General features: G+C 48.5%; 2 protein-coding genes across 5 annotated transcripts; both read left to right on the forward strand.

Moving 5' to 3' along the window:
- Positions 1 to 4,032: 4,032 nt before the first annotated feature.
- LOC118225537 (leukocyte elastase inhibitor A-like) lies at positions 4,033 to 14,905 on the forward strand. Its single transcript, XM_035414047.1, has 7 exons — positions 4,033 to 4,261; positions 9,690 to 9,909; positions 10,419 to 10,556; positions 10,690 to 10,807; positions 10,896 to 11,038; positions 11,627 to 11,791; positions 11,963 to 14,905. The coding sequence occupies exons 2-7, from the start codon at positions 9,739 to 9,741 to the stop codon at positions 12,368 to 12,370; spliced, it is 1,143 nt and encodes a 380-aa protein (XP_035269938.1). The 5' UTR covers positions 4,033 to 4,261; positions 9,690 to 9,738; the 3' UTR covers positions 12,371 to 14,905.
- On the forward strand, positions 13,246 to 20,096 carry LOC118225538 (leukocyte elastase inhibitor-like). 4 transcript variants are annotated; one of them, XM_035414050.1, is made up of 7 exons: positions 13,246 to 13,447; positions 16,500 to 16,680; positions 17,342 to 17,479; positions 17,613 to 17,730; positions 17,845 to 17,987; positions 18,387 to 18,551; positions 19,019 to 20,096. In XM_035414050.1, exons 2-7 carry the CDS (start codon positions 16,513 to 16,515, stop codon positions 19,421 to 19,423), a joined length of 1,137 nt encoding a protein of 378 aa, XP_035269941.1. In that variant the 5' UTR covers positions 13,246 to 13,447; positions 16,500 to 16,512; the 3' UTR covers positions 19,424 to 20,096. The 4 variants fall into 4 exon arrangements, with proteins under 4 accessions (XP_035269941.1, XP_035269940.1, XP_035269942.1 ...); XM_035414049.1 differs by lacking the exon at positions 13,246 to 13,447 and adding an exon at positions 13,784 to 14,368; XM_035414051.1 differs by lacking the exon at positions 13,246 to 13,447 and adding an exon at positions 13,784 to 14,322.
- The last annotated feature ends 206 nt before the right edge of the window (positions 20,097 to 20,302 follow it).

Consider the following 20,302-nt stretch of genomic DNA (forward strand, 5'->3'; position numbering starts at 1 on the left):
CGTCACGCTAAAGTCATGCTAACCTCACGCTAACCTCACGCTAAAGTCACGCTAACGTCACGCTAAAGTCATGCTAACCTCACGCTAACGTCACGCTAACGTCACGCTAACGTCACGCTAAAGTCACGCTAACGTCACGCTAATGTCACGCTAAAGTCATGCTAACCTCACGCTAACCTCACGCTAACGTCACGCTAACCTCACGCTTACGTCACGCTAACGTCAAGCAACACGGGGAGGGGGGGTGTTTTCCACAGAGGGCAGAGAGGCAGCCTCAGGTGTACCCCCCCCCGGCCATCCAACCCCCACCCCGCCCCCTCCTTCGGGGGGGGGAGGGTAACTGACACACACAGATGGGGCGCGGTCCTGAGGTCCTTCTCTGCAGCGGCTGGGAGGGAGGAGCGATCTGGGACGGCGGGCGGGGCCCCCCCCCCGAGGCATCCCACCATTCGGAGCGTGGCGGGAGGGTTTTAAGAGTGGCCGCATGCCAAGATCACAAACACGAGGCGCCGGCCTCGATTAAACGCTCGGGTTTCACCCCCGCTATCTTTAAACCTTTTTATTTATTATGCTGATGACAACAATACAGATGTACGTTACCCTCGGGTTATACAGACTGGGATCTTTTTTTTTTGTTTTTGTTTGTTCTTTAGTTCTTCCTTTCTGTTCAGTGCAGCCTAAAACTTTGCTTTCTAAAACGAAAGAAGTCAGGACCGGACTGTGCGCGTGCTTGTTCGCACATTTGCAGGCCTCTTTGCTGACATGCAGGTGTGACTGTCATCTGGATGTGAAACAGGGGATGTGGCAAACAGTTTCAGCGGAAAGCACCAAACACACCGATAAAAAAAGAAAAAAAAAACCCAACACGATGACGGGCCTCAAAGATGAACCAAATACAGAAGTCCCGCAGGTCTATTTCCCTCCAGACACGCAGGACGTACACAAGTCCCTTTTTAGCACAGCTGAGCCCTGTTTGCGCCTCCCATCGGGTCACCAGCGCTGTGGCCACGGAAGCTGCTCAACGCAAAGGCTCTCGCGTCGGTGTAAAATTACCGTTCCGTTAGTATTAGCATCCCCACTGCGTAGAGTGACCAGCGGGGGTCTGTAACCGTAGAAGTGCCCCCCCACCCCACCCCACCCCACCCCACCCTGCCCCGCCCTGCCCCCACCTCCCCCCAAAATGCTTTTTTTCCTTTTCGTTTTTTTTTTTTTTTTTTTGCGGAAACAAGGCGACGGCTATTTTTGGTAGCTAAGCAACAGATGCAGATTCGGAATGCGAGAGGCTCTCGTCTCCAGAGTTTTTTTTTTTTTTAACGAACTTGACCCCCCGGTACAGGACCTGTGCCCGCTTGCGTTCATCGCCCTGGTGGAAATCCTGGGCAGACGTGACACGTCAGCGTTTCCGTTTGCGGCAAAATTCTTTCCGAGGGTCATTTCCTGGAGAGTTCCTTGTTTATATTTTTGCTTGGAATACAAAATAAATAAATGTGCTGCCCCAAAAACTCCAAAATAAGCCTCATTGAAGTTTCAGTCATCAGTACTTATAATCAATTCATAATTGTGATATACTATATTCGGCTAATAACGAGAACAGGCAGCAGTGCTTGTCAGAGCCCTTTTTCTGCCGTCACTGTTGTAAACAGTTAAATAAGAATCAATCGGGCCATGTTTTGTGTGGGAAGTTTGTGGTAGACAGTTTTCCCACATAGTGCCAAATGCTTCAAGCAACCATGGACCTTTACAAAACCCTTTTTTCAAATCCACTTTTCGATCAAGCTCATCTGAGATTATGTACTCTCACAAGCAGCTGATGTTGGAGAAGAGAGATATTATGTTTCACTGGTACCAAACTTGCATGGATTCGATTGGTTCTGCCGGTTCAGTGGGTCTTGTACTGTAACCAGGTCCCATTCTCCTGGTACTCATCCACAGTGTTCACCATTTCAAATACACTACACTGTATATACATACTATATGCAAACTACTGTGTATAAAACACTACAGTGCACCCAGATGCCATCGCACACAAGAGGCTGCCCATTGTATTTTATTCTTAAACTGACAGAACGTGAACCATGGTGTCAGTTGGCACTTACACATGCATAGTGCTGTGTATTCCCATGTGGGAAAAAGATTCAAAGCATGGCTTTTGTCCGTGAATGTGATTACTGATACGCACCTGCACACTGTACGACTAGACTTGCGGCATTTTTATCTGGGTGTTAGAACACATTGCACGAAAACGGTACCAAGATGTACCTTTTTAAAAAAAAAATTTTTAAACAGAATTTTCATGTTCTTATGAAACTGTTACATTATTAGCACCTGACTATGCTGAAAAGGCTAGCAAGGAGTGTTCAACCTTTTATGGCGTGAGATCACAAATACTGTATCTGTTGCAGATGTTCTTAACTAAACATTATAATGCTGATGTAACAATCACATTCTGATGCTGATGTAACAATCACATTCTAATGCTGATGTAACAATCACATTCTAATGCTGATGTAACAATCACATTCTAATGCTGATGTAACAATCACATTCTAATGCTGATGTAACAATCACAACCAGCGTTTGAAAGCAATGGAGTTCTAGAAAAAACATCGGGGAAAAAACCCCACTCTGCCATGGTTTAAGTGTACGTGCACAGAGAGCAGAGAGGCAGGGGGTGAGCGTGCATGCAGAGTGTTGAGGAGAGGAAAACACATCACCTGGAAAGGTGAGGACAGAGCAGACCTACCTTTGAAATTTGGGCACACTGGCAATGCTTAGCACCTTCTTCTCCTTGCCCCCCATCTCTCTCTGGGACTCTTTCCCACCTTGCGCTGTTCCGTCCGTCCGTCCTTCCTCGGGTCGAGTGAAGGGTGTTGGAGTGAGGAGGGGGGGGCAGGGGTAGGTTTTCCTACCCGTGCTCAGCAGGGCACTGTCAGTCAGTCCGGTGAGAGACGGCCAAGAGGCTGCAGATTTTTGGCGGGGGGGTACAGGTCGTGTCCAGGGGGAGGTAAGGCTGCCTCTGGGCGGGACGGCTGCGGGGGGTAACTCTGAGCTCCACGGCGGGCAATCTGAGGAACTGAGCGGGGAATGTGGCTTGTTATCGTGGAGCGTGTGGAATCTCAGAGATCCGTCCCTGCGTCGCTCGTCTACAGGGGGGCGGGGTGCTGGGGGGGGGGGGGGGGGGGGGGGAGTAGGGCGGAGCGCTGGGTGGTGACATGGCAAGCGTAGCTACACCTGGTGCTCCCTGGACTAATCATGGTGGTGATTTATAAACCAGCTGGGTTTTCATTGGCAGATCAGTGTATCACTGTGATGTTGGCTTCTTTCTCTTTTTTCTCTTTTTCCTCTCTCTCTCTCTCTCTCTCCCTCCCTCCCTCTCCCCCCTCTCTCTCCCTCTCTCATGAGGCAGCTGTTTACTGTTGGCATGGACTTAAAACCCTTGAGTCCACCTGTCACGGTCACGCAGGTGCTCTGGACTTCAGGATAAAAGCGTTGAGCGTCATAAAGGCCTTGATTGTTCTATTGGAGTCAGGCAGGATTCTAAATTCTAAACAGTCCATATTCACAGGTCATTCCGATCCTGAGCTTCCAGGCCCAGGTAACGTTTGCTCTGCAGAACACGTCTGCTGAGCTGCAGGACCAGAGGACCCTCACAGCGAGTCGGGGACAGCCCGGGCCAGCTGACACCCTCCCTGGGTGATGCACTGCTCCAGGGCTGTCAGCACTGGCACAGTCTGGATGGGTCAATTCCAGACCACGGGGTGTGTCCTTTCTCCTGGCCAACACCATCCCATGAAGAAACACCCAACCCCCCCCCACCCCCAAACACAACATGCCTGCGTTTCATTTCCAAATAACATTCATACTGACTTACAGGACATGCTGCACCATGTCAAACTTGCAGACATTGACTGTAAACCTGTGCTTTAAATGAAAGATGGTTTTTTCCCCCCTTCAGCGAACGGCCTGGAATGTTTCCATTTAAGGCTCAGATATCCAGAGACAGAGGGCTTGCAAACACGGTCCAAATTAGATTTATACCACACACGTGATTGGCTTTCCAAAGCCTACGCAGCAAAGGGCTGCGTGTCTGTCCTTCCTCCCTCTCCCTTGTATGGAATAATAAAATAATAATACTACGAACGCTAATTTAAATAAAAAAAGCCCAAAAACCCAGCTCTCCGCGTGAAGAATCAGATTTTACGGGGTGATCACTTGTCCGGCGTAACAGGAGCTCGACGTGCGGCTCAAAGAAATCCAAGAGGTATGTGAGCAGCGTTTTATCCGCAGGTCCGTGTGAGGCCGATGGAAACGGGTTACGGGGCACGCGGACGCCGCTTCCTTTCGTGCGTACTTCTCATTGCTCGTCTCTCCTTGAGTATCTAAACCGACGCCGATTAATATTCATTTCTCGCGGCAGTACGTGGTAAGTGCACGCGGTATTACTGAAGAACGCATCGTGTTGTGTATAATTAAAAAAGGGAGTAATTAAATATTTTTAATGTGTTGCTGTGGCGTCTCGTTGCGATCGCGTGCTTTGAGAGCATCTTCACCCATCTTTTTTTTTTTTTGGCGCCATGAGAGAGAGAGAGAACATATGGGCTCGCTAATTAAGAACGTGACACTGCGCATTAAGCCAGCTACACTGGGCATGCGTTAGTCACCGCTCGTTTATAGCCTCCCATTTCACCCAGGCGTCCGTCGCGTGCGCCAGTACGTGTTACTGAGGAGCTGTGTTTGTGCTGAAACTCCACTCCTTCTCCACACCTTTTCAGCATTACAAGCAATGTATATTTCAAAAGGTTTTTCTGTTTAGTACTAACTCTTTTTTCTTTTTGTTTTTTTGCATTCCCATTTTTAGAGAAAGAAACTTAGTGCACAAAGGCCAGTAAGCTTTGGTCCAAATAGACTATAATGTATCAGGAACCTTTCACTGTCGTTCTGGTGGAAAAATGCAGCAGCCAGGCCACCTGTTCAGGGCAGTCTTTCTCAGGTACTGTTAACCCCTTCTCCCCCATGCCTGCGGGTTATTTGGTCATTTACCTTCACTGGCATCACCTGGCTGCATACCTGAAAGAAACCCCCCCCCATTTAACCCTTCGAAGAGTAGGTCTGTTGGAATGTTCATGCAATTGGTTGCCGCCACCCGGAATCCCAGGTGGTGGCAAACCATTGGCCAATCATGTTGCCAAGAGACAGGGTATGCCCCGCCCCATTCCCTTTCCCCACGGCAACTCTTCTGCTCGATTGGTGTAGGTGGGGGGGGGGGGGGGGAACCCTTGTCGCACCCTTGAGCCTTCAGAAAATGTCCAGCTGTGAAATCGATTGCTTGCAAAAAACATAAATATATATACATATATATAAACACAGTAAGTCGCCGTGGCGACACTGTGGGGATTCCCTTACCAGCGGGTGTCAAGTGTCCCCTATAATGGCCCGGCTCTGGAAAACCCCGCTGGTCACATTGCGCCCACATGGCAGGATCCGAGGCGTGGGAGTGTACGCTGAGGCGTGAGAGTGTACACTGAGGCGTGAGAGTGTACGCTGAGGCGTGGGAGTGATCTGAGGCGTGGGAGTGTACGCTGAGGCGTGGGAGTGTACGCTGAGTCGTGAGAGTGATCCGAGGCGTGGGAGTGTACGCTGAGGCGTGAGAGTGATCCGAGGCGTGGGAGTGTACGCTGAGGCGTGGGAGTGATCCGAGGCGTGGGAGTGTACGCTGAGGCGTGGGAGTGATCTGAGGCGTGGGAGTGTACGCTGAGGTGTGGGAGTGATCCGAGGCGTGGGAGTGTACGCTGAGGCGTGGGAGTGTACGCTGAGGCGTGAGAGTGTACGCTGAGGCGTGGGAGTGATCTGAGGCGTGGGAGTGTACGCTGAGGTGTGGGAGTGATCTGAGGCGTGGGAGTGTACGCTGAGGCGTGGGAGTGTACGCTGAGGCGTGAGAGTGTACGCTGAGGCGTGGGAGTGTACGCTGAGGCGTGGGAGTGATCCGAGGCGTGGGAGTGTACGCTGAGGCGTGGGAGTGATCTGAGGCGTGGGAGTGTACGCTGAGGTGTGGGAGTGATCTGAGGCGTGGGAGTGTACGCTGAGGCGTGAGAGTGTACGCTGAGGCGTGGGAGTGATCTGAGGCGTGGGAGTGTACGCTGAGGTGTGGGAGTGATCTGAGGCGTGGGAGTGTACGCTGAGGTGTGGGAGTGTACGCTGAGGCGTGGGAGTGATCTGAGGCGTGGGAGTGTACGCTGATGTGTGAGAGTGTACGCTGAGGCGTGGGAGTGTACGCTGAGGCGTGAGAGTGATCTGAGGCGTGAGAGTGTACACTGAGGCGTGAGAGTGTACGCTGAGGCGTGAGAGTGTACGCTGAGGCGTGGGAGTGATCTGAGGCGTGGGAGTGTACGCTGAGGTGTGGGAGTGATCTGAGGCGTGGGAGTGTACGCTGAGGCGTGAGAGTGTACGCTGAGGCGTGGGAGTGTACGCTGAGGCGTGGGAGTGATCTGAGGCGTGGGAGTGTACGCTGAGGTGTGGGAGTGATCTGAGGCGTGGGAGTGTACGCTGAGGTGTGGGAGTGTACGCTGAGGCGTGAGAGTGTACGCTGAGGTGTGGGAGTGATCTGAGGCGTGGGAGTGTACGCTGAGGTGTGGGAGTGTACGCTGAGGTGTGGGAGTGTACGCTGAGGCGTGGGAGTGTTAAAGCGGGGGTGGGGGTGGGGCTGGGGGGGGGATGTGGTGTTGGAGGGGTTGGCAGGAGTGGTGGCGGGGGGTTGGCAGGAGTCGGGGGGGGAGGTGGCTGGCTGTACTGATGCTGTCAGGGTGTAATAGAAGAAAACTACTCTGGGTCTGTTCAGAGGGCACGCAGAGATTCAGATTTACTTGTTGTGGGGCAGGAGGGGGTGTCATGGGATACGTGTTTGGAAGCTTACCCCTCCATAATTGGAGAGCTTATTGGAGAGCGCCAGACAAAACTGCCCCCGATCCCCCCTGGTGACAGGCTCTCCCCGAGGGGAACGATCAGTGACAGCAGCTGGGCTCTCGTGGGGAACAATCTGCCAATCTGGCATCTCCGGGTCCACCCACGCTGTCCACCTTGAACCCCGACAGTCACAGGCTGTTTTATTGACTACCCCCCCCCCCCTTCCCCAGCCCCCCTCCCTCCTAAAACCACTGCCTCCCCAATCCCCCCCCCACCCCCACCCCACCCCCACTCACACCTTCAACAGCTCATCTCCTCCTCCATTCTGATATCACCCTGATTCCATCATCAAAAGACCCTTTGATCAGGATGGCAGGGTGCTGTCCTCCATTCACCCGGAAAGAACTTCCATAATCACTTTTTTTTAAACTTTTTTAAAAAGAACAATTTTTGTCACTTTTTTTTGTCATTTTACACCATAATGGGTTAAAAAGGAGAGGCTAAAAAGGGCCTGGTCACCTAATTCGGGAGGGTTTTTGTGACAAGGAGTAACAATGGCGTCGTACTCGTGTGGACTATAGATGCGGAGTGGCCTTGGTGTGATCCACCCGGTTTCTGGTTAAGCGTTGTCATGGTGACTCAATGCTAGGAGCGCGGGCAGTTAGATTAGATTAGCGTGTCAGTGGCCGGGCTGCCGGCCGGCTGTCGCAGAGAGCAGGAGCTCCGCCCTTTTTGCCCTGTTGTGCTGTTGGGACGGGTGGTTACGGGACAGGGGGGTTCAGATGCGCCCCCCCACCCACACCCCCCACACTCTCAGTCTTTCACACTTTAGACGCCGCCACTGGGACTCCAACCGGGGCCCCAACAGAGCCTCTCCAGGAGCCACCTGCCACGCCCAGACTGCCCCCCCCCCCCACAAACGTCCCAATGGGGGAGATGGGGGGTCCAGCTGTCACCTCACATCCCACCAGCTCATTTGGGGCGCGGCGCTGGGATTGAGCTGCCGGCTTTGCTAATGTTTGTTTTGGACTGCCACTGGAGTCAAATGGGGGGGGGGGGGCGGACTAAGGGAGAATCCGACCATCCGAAATAGAAATTTAAACACGGCGCGGGGGGCAGGCGAGCAGCACCGTGGAGTGGGACGGGACGGGACGGCCCGGCGATCCCAAAAACGACAGCGGGGACGGTGTTGGGGCTCAGGTGAAAACGGACACCTGTTCACCTGCTAAGCAGGATGGCAGTGGCACCAGGTGCTGAGGTGGACTTCCTGTCCCAGGGGTCTCAGGTTCAGCGTTCATCCCTGGACAGGTAGCCACAGATCGTACAGTAAGCACAACGGCCTTACTACACCAATAAAACATTTTTAAAAAGTCGAGTTATGAACTCAAGAAACCTGCCATACCGTCGTGGAATATCTGTATCACTCTGGGGCATATTCAGAACCCACTGCGTCTCTCTACTGCTCTGAGCTGTCGTCCCGTGAAATTTGGGAGTGGGTAACCTGGAGCGGTGCCGGTTCTCAGCCCGGGGGGGGGGGGGGGTACGAGTTTCCCCGGCTTTGTGAGGGAGAGAGATCAGAAAGGAGGGGAGGCTCTTCTTCCCAGAGTCCTGCCTCCTGCCTCTCGAAGTTCACGTCGGCTCCGTCCACGTTCCCCCCCCATCTCTCTTTTTTTTTTTTTTTTGGGGAAGGCGCCAGAGAGCACAGAACGGCCTTCTCCGGGGGGACAGAATGTTCCCATCGCAGCTGGCTGCAAAGCCTGGGGGGGGGGAGGGGGGGGCGGGGAGGCGGGGGGGCGGAAGAAAAAGAAGTCATGTTCAAGTGTCTCTCTGACAGATCGCTCATTGTCCGGGACCAGCTGGAGACCCAGCGGAGGCCGGCTTAAACAAGCAGCCTGTTAGGTAACCGGAATTTTTAAGGGGAGCTTTATCTTGTGAGCCCCGGCTGCCCGGCTGTCCCGACTCCACGCCGCAGAATTCCGCCAAAGGTGAAGACCACCTTCGCCGTAAGGATGACCAATAGCGCAAGAGTCCAGCATGAGGCAACGGCTGAGGAGATGAAGTCTGTTTTGTTCCCTGACCTGCGTCATCATGTAAGGGAAGGAGCAGCGTGGCTGTGCCAACGCTGCCCCCTACTGGCTGGGATGCCCCCTGGTGCAGTACAATGGACATTGATTTCGGAGAAACAGCGCTCTCTCTCTCTCTCTCTCTCTCTCTCTCTCTCTCTCTCTGATCTGAATATCAGGAAAGGACACACTCAAAGTAAATCTATGTAAACGAGGCCTTAGTATTTGAATCGCTCATGAAACCACGAGGCTCCTGGCTGCCCCCCTGCCCACTGCCCCCCTCCCCAATTTTGGTTTGTTCCGTCGATGCTGGTCCCAGGCTATGTTACTATTTCAGAAAGGGAGGGTACTTTTTACAAGTCGGGTTCGGTTTTAACGGTGAAACCCAGCAGCCGTGATGCAGGTCTCAGGCCACCGGTGGTTTCCCGCTCTTTTACGGGGAAACCCAGGCGGGACACCGGGGGCTTTCCGTTGGCCGGTGGCAGTTAAATAATAAATAGTTACATTAAAGGCACTGACTGTGCGAGGTCTATTCCTGCTCAAGCCTCCATTTTACTGAAGCTCTGTTGGGGAAGGCAACTTTGTCAACAGCTAAGGGGTGTGGTTACGGTAGAAGTCGATTAGGAAAAAAAACCTCGCTAGTGAAGTAGCATACGTCAATGTAATCTGATTTTTAAAATATAAAAAAAATTCATTAATTTGACTATATCTGTGTTCTTTCGACAGGGTGGAGGCTCTTGCACGTTTATACTCGGTTTTTAGAGAATAACCAGCCATGGACAGTCTGGGCAGTGCCAACACGACGTTCGCTTTGGATCTCTTCCGAACCCTGAGCGACGTCGCCGGCGAGAGCAGAAACGTCTTCTTCTCACCGCTGAGCATCTCTTCGGCTCTGGCCATGGTCTATCTGGGGGCGAAAGGACACACCGCCGATCAAATGGCAAAGGTAGGCCACGTGAGAAGTTGGGCTGGCTCTGGCTTCCGCGGACTTCATCGTTTGATTGGCTTGACTGCTCACTTCACACGTGCGTACAGTGGCGTCGTGCGCAGACATCGGCCCAGATGCTCCGGCGTCGATCCAGCAGTTCGTTTGGGGTTATGTGTGGTTTAGTTTAGGGTTGCTCTTCGTCTCTGTAGCTACTGTAGCCTATGGCTTGGCAGGCTGAACATCTCGTCTCTTTACCTAATACCGTATAATAAAAGCGCACGGATCCATCGCCAATCTTCTTTTTAACCAAGACGGTGGTTCATGCAGCACATTCTTCAGTTGAGGTCTGTCGGTAAATATCCTTTGTTGCTACTGGGATCTCATTTTGTTGGTTTATTTAATATTTAATTTAAACAGATCGACAGACCCATTTGTCTTTTATCTCTCTAATCCCCCCTCTCTCTCCCTCTCTCTCTGTTTCCCTCCATCTCCTCCACCTCCTCTCAACGTCTGTATCTCCTTCCCAGGTTCTTTGTTTCAATAAAGCCCAGAATGTTCACTCAGACTTCCAGGCTCTCAGCGCTGACATCAACAAACCCGCCGCCTCTTATCTCCTGAAACTCGCCAACCGTCTCTATGGAGAAAAGACCTTCAACTTCCTCCCGGTGAGGTCCACTTCCACTACACAGTTTGCCTTTCTCTTTTGTCTGGAAATCCCTCTTTCTTGCCCATTGCCTGCCCTACAAAAACAGTTTCTGTAACTGTTGGAGTCTGATAGAGTTTGGAACTCTGTTGTAGGCATTCTTAGAATCCACACAGAAGTTCTACAGTGCAGACCTGGTGCCCTTGGATTTCATTGGTGCCTCAGAAGAGTCACGGAAGCAGATTAACCAATGGGTGGAGGAGCAGACAGAAAGTAAGACACCCAGAACAGATTATGAGAAACATCGACCACTTCTGGCAGCACTGTTTCTTAAATCCAGTCTTCTGTGTTACACCCCCAGGTAAAATCAAAGACCTTCTGAAACCAGGAACGGTTTCTGCTGTGACAAGGTTGGCTCTTGTGAACGCCATCTACTTCAAAGGGAGCTGGATGCACAAGTTTGACGGAAAGCGGACCAAAGAAATGCCCTTTAAAATCAGTCGAGTGAGTTTTCTTGCAAATGCCTTTGATAAAATATTTAGTGTTCTGAGTGCAATGGGCATGTGCAGGGTCGCAGTAAGCACAGTAAGTTGGGACCTCCTGCCTGAAAATGATGCATAAAAATTAAATCATTAAAATGTGTGTGCAGCAAGATATGCCACTGGTCAGGATAAGTCCCTAAAAAGGTGATGATTTCACCCCATTCTCCTCGAGTAGACATGTGTTCATATTTTCTATGTATGGAAACAGTTGCAGGCAACACAGTGATGGCAGTAACATCGTCAGCTTGTATCGCCCACCCTGACTGCGAGTCTTCCTGGTTAGGGAGCTGAACATGGAACCAAAAAAGTTAAGATCATTCATTTGGGGACCTGGCCATGAAATAAGATGGAGATTTTTTTTCGAGAGAAACTGGGAATGGGAGGAAGTTGTTGTATTTTTGCATTCATTCAAAAAGTAAATGTAAAACCAGACTTGTTTCCACAAAGTTAATGGCCATTTTGAGAAAGGGAGGAGAGACGTTATTTAAAATGGCGTTTATAAAATCTGATGAGTTGATTGATTCCTTTTGTCCTCCACTTGTCGTGCCAGTTTAATAGCAAACCGGTGCAGATGATGTTCCAGACGGACCAGTACCCGTACAGGTACATCCCAAAATACAGACTGCAAGTCCTTGAGATTCCGTACCAGGAGGACGAGCTGAGCATGTTCATTCTGCTGCCCAGGTCATCCATCTTTGGCAATGCACTCAAAAAGGTAACAGCTTACCTGGGGTAATTTATGACACATAACTAACTTTTTTTTAATTGACAAGAAAAGGAAATGTAATTACCAAATCCAGGTGCTACCACATTGAAATGTACAACGTTGATGCATATCAACACCCCCCCTCCCCCCCTCCCCCCCTCCCCCCTCTGCACACACCAGCTTGAGAAAGAGCTCACTCTGGAGAACATTGACAGCTGGACAGACAGGAAAAACATGGAAAGAGGCATAGACATCTGCGTTCGCCTGCCCAGATTCAAGCTGGAGGAGGACTACGAGCTGAACACGCCCCTGGGGCGCCTGGGCATGAGCGACGTTTTCGACGCCGGGCGGGCGGACCTGACGGGGATGAACGGGCAGGGGGGGCTCTACCTCTCCGCCGTGGTCCACAAGGCGTTCGTGGAGGTGAACGAGGAGGGCACGGAGGCGGCGGTAGCTAGCGCAGAGTATGTGACGTACAGCCTTTTCCAGCAGTATAAAAAATTCACCGCCGATCACCCCTTCCTCTTCTTCATCCGGCACAACCAGTCCCGCAGCATCCTCTTCCTCGGGAGATTCTGTTCCCCGTAAAAAAAGGAGAACCTGAGAACTTGGATGCAGTATTTTTTTTTCAAGGCAAGGCTGAGGAAAAATCGTTGGTTTTGAATCTGGGCAGAACGCATAAATCTGTGTCCTGGATGTGTTCGAGATCTGAATTGTGTTTCAGTCTTAGTATAGTTCATTTGCTTTAGCGCTTAATGACATTACGTATATATGCTGACCGGTCTGGGAATGTTATTGCCCCGGGTCTGGTGCTGTTACTCATATAAATGTTCTCCCACAGTGCTAAATGAGTAGTAATGGTAGCCTCACCTCCCTAGCCCTGGAGCAACTCCGTCAGATTACAGGCGCCCTTCTGTTCACTTCCATTCAGTTTTATTTGTACAGTGCTTTTAACAGAGAGTCTCACAAGTGCTTTGCAGTGGAGGCTGGAGACACAAAAGAACACTGGGAAAAAAAGCAGGCCTGAAAAAAAAGAAAAAAAACCAGGGGCGACATATCTCAGGAGGTAAGACCGGTTGTCTGGCAGTCGGAGGGTTGCCGGCTCAAACCCCGCCCTGGGCGTGTCGAAGTGTCCTTGAGCAAGACACCTAACCCCCAACTGCTCTGGCGAATGAGAGTGTGTCTGAAGCCCAAAACGTGCAAAGGAAGATTATTCCACTAGACAGGAGCTCTGCAAGAGAAGGCTTTGCCTCCTGTTGCAATTTTACATATATTTGGAATTTCCAAATAGCCTTGTGAGCGAAACAATATTGGGTAGTGATGTCCAGGATGTATGTGCCATTTACAACTGTGTCAAAATCAAGTCAAATATCTCCAGTGTATTATACTGTATTAGCAACCCTGGAGAAACAGAAGTGTTCAAAGTGCCTTTCGCCGGGTTTAATCAAAGCGAATGCAGAACAAGTGTAAACCCCATATCAGCAATGTGATATGGCGTGTGGAGCACGTGACCAGTCTGTGTTCCCAGGACCCTCTTGACTCAGTTTTTTACAAATGTGCCGAGGAGTCAAATTTGTACAGCTACGCAGTCTGTTGACGCCGCACGCTAAAAACAGAGCACGCGCTGAATCTGCGGCTCGCTCCATGCGGTGCTCCTAACATTAGGTAAGAAAACTGCCGCTCCAAAGCCACGAAGCGTTTTCATTTGCGCAAGCTAGTGTACTATAGTGTACTGTTGCAATGGTAAAATGAGGAAAAATGCAATTGTTCAACACAAACCAGTTGGATTTCGATCACATTAAGTGCCCTACCATTTTCTCGCCAGCTAACTGGCTAATTACGAAGGCATTGGCACACTTTTGTTTTTTGTGAATGTTTAATTTTGTATGTGGTTATTCTATATACGTATGTACACTTAACGCAATGCAAAACATGTGCTGATGAGCCTGTCTCTGTTCTAAGTTTTATTTTAAATGTCTCTCCCAAGAGGGATATAGATCCGGTGAGGTGTTTTGTTGAAGTGAATTGAGCAGGCTTTGTGCAAATGCACACTCCGTTGTTTCTGTACAATCGCTGAAGAGCACGTGCTGCGTGTTTGGCTCGAACCGTGCTGTGCTCGTGAAAAAAACCTTTTATATTGAGGCTAGCCCGCATCCTTGCTGAGTGATGTCATCCCAGCAAAACAGATATAAAAAGTTCTCGCAGTGTAGCCTCCTTGTAGTGGTAATGTCATAGCATTCACAAAACATTCCAGTAACATTGTAAGAACAATTTTGTGTTTTGCTGAGATTCTGTCTGACTCCACAAGGCAATGAGAACATCCAAGAGGGTTCAGCTGTGGATTGCTTTTTTTTCTTTCTTTACCATATACCAATGCTGAAAGTTAAAGTTGTTTCTTCAATCTAAATGGGTACTGAATATTCAATATCCTTTCCTTAATGCTGAATTTAGTTATTTAGTATAAAGAAGGGAGTTGGTAATTGACGACCAATAAATCAAAATGTGCATGGGACATTTTGGACTGCAACAACATTTAATAGGTAATTTTTGCTTTGGTGTTGCTATTGCTACATCTTGGTATCATTGGTGAGTACACACCCCAAATGTGTTTTATGAAGTTGTATGTAATTAAGGATTGTTTACGTAAGCATGCATTTGCATTGAATAATCCATTAATGTAACAGGCACTTGTACATCCCAACACACATACACATATATGGAGGTACTTGGATCTTGTTATGCTTTTGCTCACTGAATAAAATTCTCAGTTTGACAAAAACGTTGCAGGTTTGTCCAGAACGATGACAGTTCTTCACAGAACCGTGGCATCAGTTGGACTTTATGGTCACGCCGACAGAAGTTTTAGGTTTAAAATTGAATTTTCATGACAGATAAACTGCATTAGCTGTAAATATGTTAAGCATATAACTGGCACTTGTGAGACCTAGCATATTGGATATTATTTTTGTGAAATGTTTGACCTTGTTATATGCACCTTTCATGCATGTGGACTTTGAAACCTACTCTTGTGCAACTATTAAAATTGTAACTTTGGTGCAAACATTGGGAGGGGCACTTATGTGTAGAGTCTATAAACTGAAAATTAAATCAGTGCAGACTAAAGAACTAGATTATTTTTCTGTGCAAGGTTAACAACATTTCTGCTTTCTCACAAATTGAATGGAATTCATTAATTCAATTCAAATTTCAATTACAAAAACAACTCTGTGTACCACACTAACAGGACTGTTGGGATTTCTTCCATTTATTTTCAGGTCTACTTTAATGTATTACTGCAACTCTTTATTATAATATATATAATATAATTATAATACTGATCCATACAAAGGAGAGTTGATATCTCACTAAAATTAAAAACATTTGTGCGCTTGTTTTTTTTTTCTCAGTGAAAATTAAGTGCATTCATGAGCTATCATACCAAAAATGATATTATTATATGAGGAAATGCAAGTCGCTTATTACTCCTAAAGTTATATAGTTACTGCAAAATACAAACCACATTGCTTTCCACCATATTGTCATACATCAGCTTTATAACACTTTAAGGCCTGTATAAAAAGTATATACTGTATTTTCTTGGAAGTCAGCGTGTGACCTATAGGCCTACTTATTTTTTTGAAGGTTTCTACACCTTCGACATTATTTTCATTAAAGGGCGTGTTCGATTGCTGTCATTAACGGGCGTAGTCGATACAACCTTTGCCCTGTTACCGCTGTTCAGTGATAGGCCTATTCCTGCTCAAGCCTCCATCTTACTGAAGCTCTATTGGGGAAGGCAGGTGAGCCCTATTGGGGAAGGCAGGTGGGCTCTATTGGGGAAGGCAGGTGAGCCCTATTGGGGAAGGCAGGTGGGCTCTATTGGGGAAGGCAGGTGAGCTCTATTGGGGAAGGCAGGTGAGCTCTGTTGGGGATGTCAGGTGAGCTCTGTTGGGGAAGACAGGTGAGCTCTGTTGCAGGTGAGTCATTAACGGGCGTAGTCGATACAACCTTTGCCCCGTTACCGCTGTTCAGTGATAGGCTACACACACCTTGCTTAGACTTGCTTAGTCTTTGTCTGGCTGCGAAGAGGAACTGGGCTACTTTGCGCTGTAGGTAAGTATGGATGTACAGGCTAAATTAGACCTACGGTATCGTGTCAGTTATTGATATTTCATTCAAATTTTCTTTTAATGTTCTAATTAATAAATGCATATTGTATAGCCGTGTGAGAGCTGGCTGTTTCTGTGGCTTGTTTAATGAATTGCGTTATTGCTCAGTCATTCAGACTTATTTCTTTTTGTGTTTGTTTTTTGTTTGCTGCATATGAATATAAGGTTCAACATTTCTGTTAAAAAGGGTTTTGTTCTTTTGGCTTATTGGCATACAGTTGTGTGGGTGAAGTAAAAATTGTATGGCTATTTTGTATTGTTTTTCACCACGCACTACGCGTAAAATATTGGATAGGCTGCCTTGTGTAGGCTACGCGACCGTTGCTCGCAAATGGTAGCCTATGCTTATTGTTTTCTCCGTGCATCTTCTAATGTTGAGTACGTCGAAACGCATAAATTATTCAGGAGTAATCAGACATGCCCGGGTGTACAGATTTTTTTATTTATTTATTTATAGAATATTTTACCCGGAAGAAAGCTCCACGCAGCAGCGTACTTTCGTTTTCGCTGATACGATTTTTTCATTTTCGTTTATACTCGGTTTTTAGAGAATAACCAGCCATGGACAGTCTGGGCAGTGCCAACACGACGTTCGCTTTGGATCTCTTTCGAACCCTGAGTGACGCCGGTGCGTGCGGAAACGTATTCTTCTCACCGCTGAGCATCTCTTCGGCTCTGGCCATGGTCTATCTGGGGGCGAAAGGAAACACGGCCGATCAAATGGCAAAGGTAGGCCACGTGAGAAGTGGGTTGGCCGGGCTGCCGTAGAGTTCATTGCTTGATTGACTTAAGGTTGCTTTGCTTTACTTAAGGTTGCTTTGCACGCGCAATAGCATTGCGCGAATGTTTCAGAAACGTTCCCAGAATAGTCAAGGTCGGCGCACGTGAGCTGCGTTTGGTTTCGCCTCACCCACAGTCTGCGTCTCCATTAGCTTAGTGTAGCCAGTAAGGCAGGCTGGATGACCTATCCGTCTGTTTACCAAAGGAGCGCGTGGATGCGTCACCGTCAGATTTATCTTTTTAACGAGTGCAGTCATGCGTAAGGACGCACAATGTCTGCATTTTTCCAGTTGAGGTGTGTAGGTAACTCATTGTTCTGAGGAATATAGCCTTGTAGTTGCACAAGGACCTTTATAATGTTGTGTGGGTGCTTTTTCCAGCGACCACTTGAGCTGAACTGCACATAATCAAAATGACCACTGCTCTGTACAGGGCCCTAAAATAGTCATGAATTCCGACATCTCAGATTTACCCCTGTGCTACCCACTGATATCTCATTGTGTTGGTTGACTGAATATAAATGTGGACAGTTGCACAGACCCATTTGTTATCTCTCTCTCTTTCCCTCCACCTCCTCTCCCTCCTCTCAACGTCTGTATCTCCTTCCCAGGTTCTTTGTTTCAATAAAGCCCAGAATGTTCACTCAGACTTCCAGGCTCTCAGCGCTGACATCAACAAACCGGCCGCCTCTTATCTCCTGAAACTCGCCAACCGTCTCTATGGAGAAAAGACCTTCAACTTCCTCCCGGTGAGGTCCACGTCCACTACACAGTTTGCCTTTCTCTTTTGTCTGGAAATCCCTCTTTCTTGCCCATTGCCTGCCCTACAAAAACAGTTTCTGTAACTGTTGGAGTGTGATAGAGTTTGGAACTCTGTTGTAGGCATTCTTAGAATCCACACAGAAGTTCTACAGTGCAGACCTGGTGCCCTTGGATTTCATTGGTGCTTCAGAAGAGTCACGGAAGCAGATCAACCAATGGGTGGAGGAGCAGACAGAAAGTAAGACACCCAGAACAGATTATGAGAAACATCGACCACTTCTGGCAGCACTGTTTCTTAAATCCAGAGCGTGCCATGGTCCGTCCTTCAGATTCTTCTGTGTTGCCCCCCCAGGTAAAATCAAAGACCTTCTGAAACCAGGAACGGTTACTACTATGACAAGGTTGGCTCTTGTGAACGCCATCTACTTCAAAGGGAGCTGGATGCACAAGTTTGACGAAAAGCAGACCCAAGAAATGCCCTTTAAAATCAGTCGAGTGAGTTTTCTTGCAAATGCCCTAAAATATGTTGAGTGAAATATGAATATATAGGATCACGATGAAGTAGGGTCCTCCTTTCTGAAAATTGTGCGTTAAAAATAATATGATTAAATTGTGTGTGTGCAGTGGGAGATGTGTTTTGGAAGCCACTAGTTAGGATTAGTTAGGCAGTGCCAGACTGAGGGCGAAAATACCACAACTGTTGTTTTTTTACGTTCATTAAAAAACGGAAAGTGCAAAACGAGACTTGCTTGCACCAAGTTGAAGGCCCTCTTGTCGGGAGGAAAGGAGGGAGAAAAATGTGATTTAAAATGGCTTTTATTAAATGAACACAATCTGATACGTCCACTTGATCCTTTTTTTCCTTTTTGTTCCTCCTTCCCCTTGGGGTACCAGAACGAGAGTAAGCCGGTGCAGATGATGTTCCAGATGAAGAAGTTCCCCTTCAACTACGTCCCCGAGCACAAGCTGCAGGTCCTGGAGCTGCCGTACCAGGGGCAGGAGCTGAGCATGTTCATCCTGCTCCCGGAGGAGTCCCCGGACGGCAGCGCGCTCAAAAAGGTAGCGGGCTCTTGGTGTTGTTGGACGGGTGACCACTAGGTGGCACACCTTTTAGATGCGAAGCACCTCGTGGACATCGGGAGTTCATCCCAGTCACTTATTTTGTGCGTCCTTGTCTCCGGGGTCCTGGCCTGACCTGGAAACCGATCGAGGGTCGCCACGGTGAAGGAGCTCAGAGGCTCCTGAAGGACGCTTCAGCAAGCGAACGCGAGTGTATCAGTAGTGAATCTACAGAAAATATATTTTTTTTAAATATTGAAGTACTTCATAATATTTATGGGCAAATATACAAATAATTTCCGCTTTCAGATATTGAAGTGTATTCTTTTATGAAAAAAATGTTTTCAAAACACTTCACGTATTTACAATATGTTGTGGCGTGTCCTGATTGCTCAATGGTTAAGATGATGGACTTCACCCCCCCCCCCCCACCCCCCAACCCCCCCTTCTCTCTCCGCACACACCAGCTGGAGAAGGAGCTCACTCTGGAGAAGATCGACAGCTGGACGAGCAGGAGCAACATGAGCACCAACGCAGAGGTCAGGGTTCACCTGCCCAGATTCAAGCTGGAGGAGGACTACGAGCTGAACACGCCCCTGGGGCGCCTGGGCATGAGCGACGTTTTCGACGTCGGGCGGGCGGACCTGACCGGGATGAACGGGCAGGGGGGGCTCTACCTCTCCGCCGTGGTCCACAAGGCGTTCGTGGAGGTGAACGAGGAGGGCACGGAGGCGGCGGCCGCCACGGCGGGCATGATCAGCTTCTGCATGCTGATGGAGGAGAACTTCACCGCCGATCACCCCTTCCTCTTCTTCATCCGCCACAACCAGTCCCGCAGCATCCTCTTCCTCGGGAGATTTTCCTCTCCGTAAAAAAAAAATTAAATCAGATTGGCGTGTGTTTGCAGCCCAAAATTAAGGAAAATTTTTTGCTAATTCTGGACTTTTTTTTTTTTTTTTTGCTCTGCATGTTTTTTTATTTTCTTGGGGTTATTCTCTTGGACTGCTCTACCTGAATACGCCTTCTACCGGGCTTGCTGTGAATGTCATCATCATGTGACCTGACCGTTACATACGAGCGGCTGTCTGTTAGGGCTGGGCCATATGGACAAAATCAAATATCACAATATTTTTGACCAAATGCCTCGATTTCGTGATGATATTGTGGGGATGACTATTGGTACTTTCACAAAATTACCCTATGAGATTTTTGATAAATAATCATCAGTAATGCCTATGTAATAACCTAGTGGGTAAAGGCAAATAATGGAACAGCTAGAACAGTCAGGTAGGTTCAGAAAATGACATCACTTGTCATACTGTAATGCTGCCTTTAAAACCAGGAAAAGACAACACTTATGCCATATCACGATATTACGATATAGAAAATCCCAGACAATATGTAGTCTCATCACAATATCGATAATCGTAATATCGTAATCGTAATATCGATATATTGCCCAGCTTTTGAAACATTCTTCTGTGGCACCCTTCTGTGGTTTTCAGTATGGAAATCCCACCAATAAAACCATATACAATAAGAAGACTGCTAGCTGTCCTGTGGTACTGTGTGGACTGTGATGGGTATATTGGCCGCTGGCTTGCAGTCGAGTGGACACACATTTCAGCTGTAGGTTGTGTGTGTGAATGTGGCAAAACAGCTACTCCACATGCTCATTTGGGGATTAAAAAAGTGTGTGTGTGTGTGTGTGTGTGTGTGTACAGACACACACGCTCACAGGGCTGAAACGT

Source organism: Anguilla anguilla, chromosome 4 (assembly GCF_013347855.1).
Source record: "Anguilla anguilla isolate fAngAng1 chromosome 4, fAngAng1.pri, whole genome shotgun sequence".
Classification (NCBI taxonomy): Eukaryota; Metazoa; Chordata; class Actinopteri; order Anguilliformes; family Anguillidae; genus Anguilla; species Anguilla anguilla.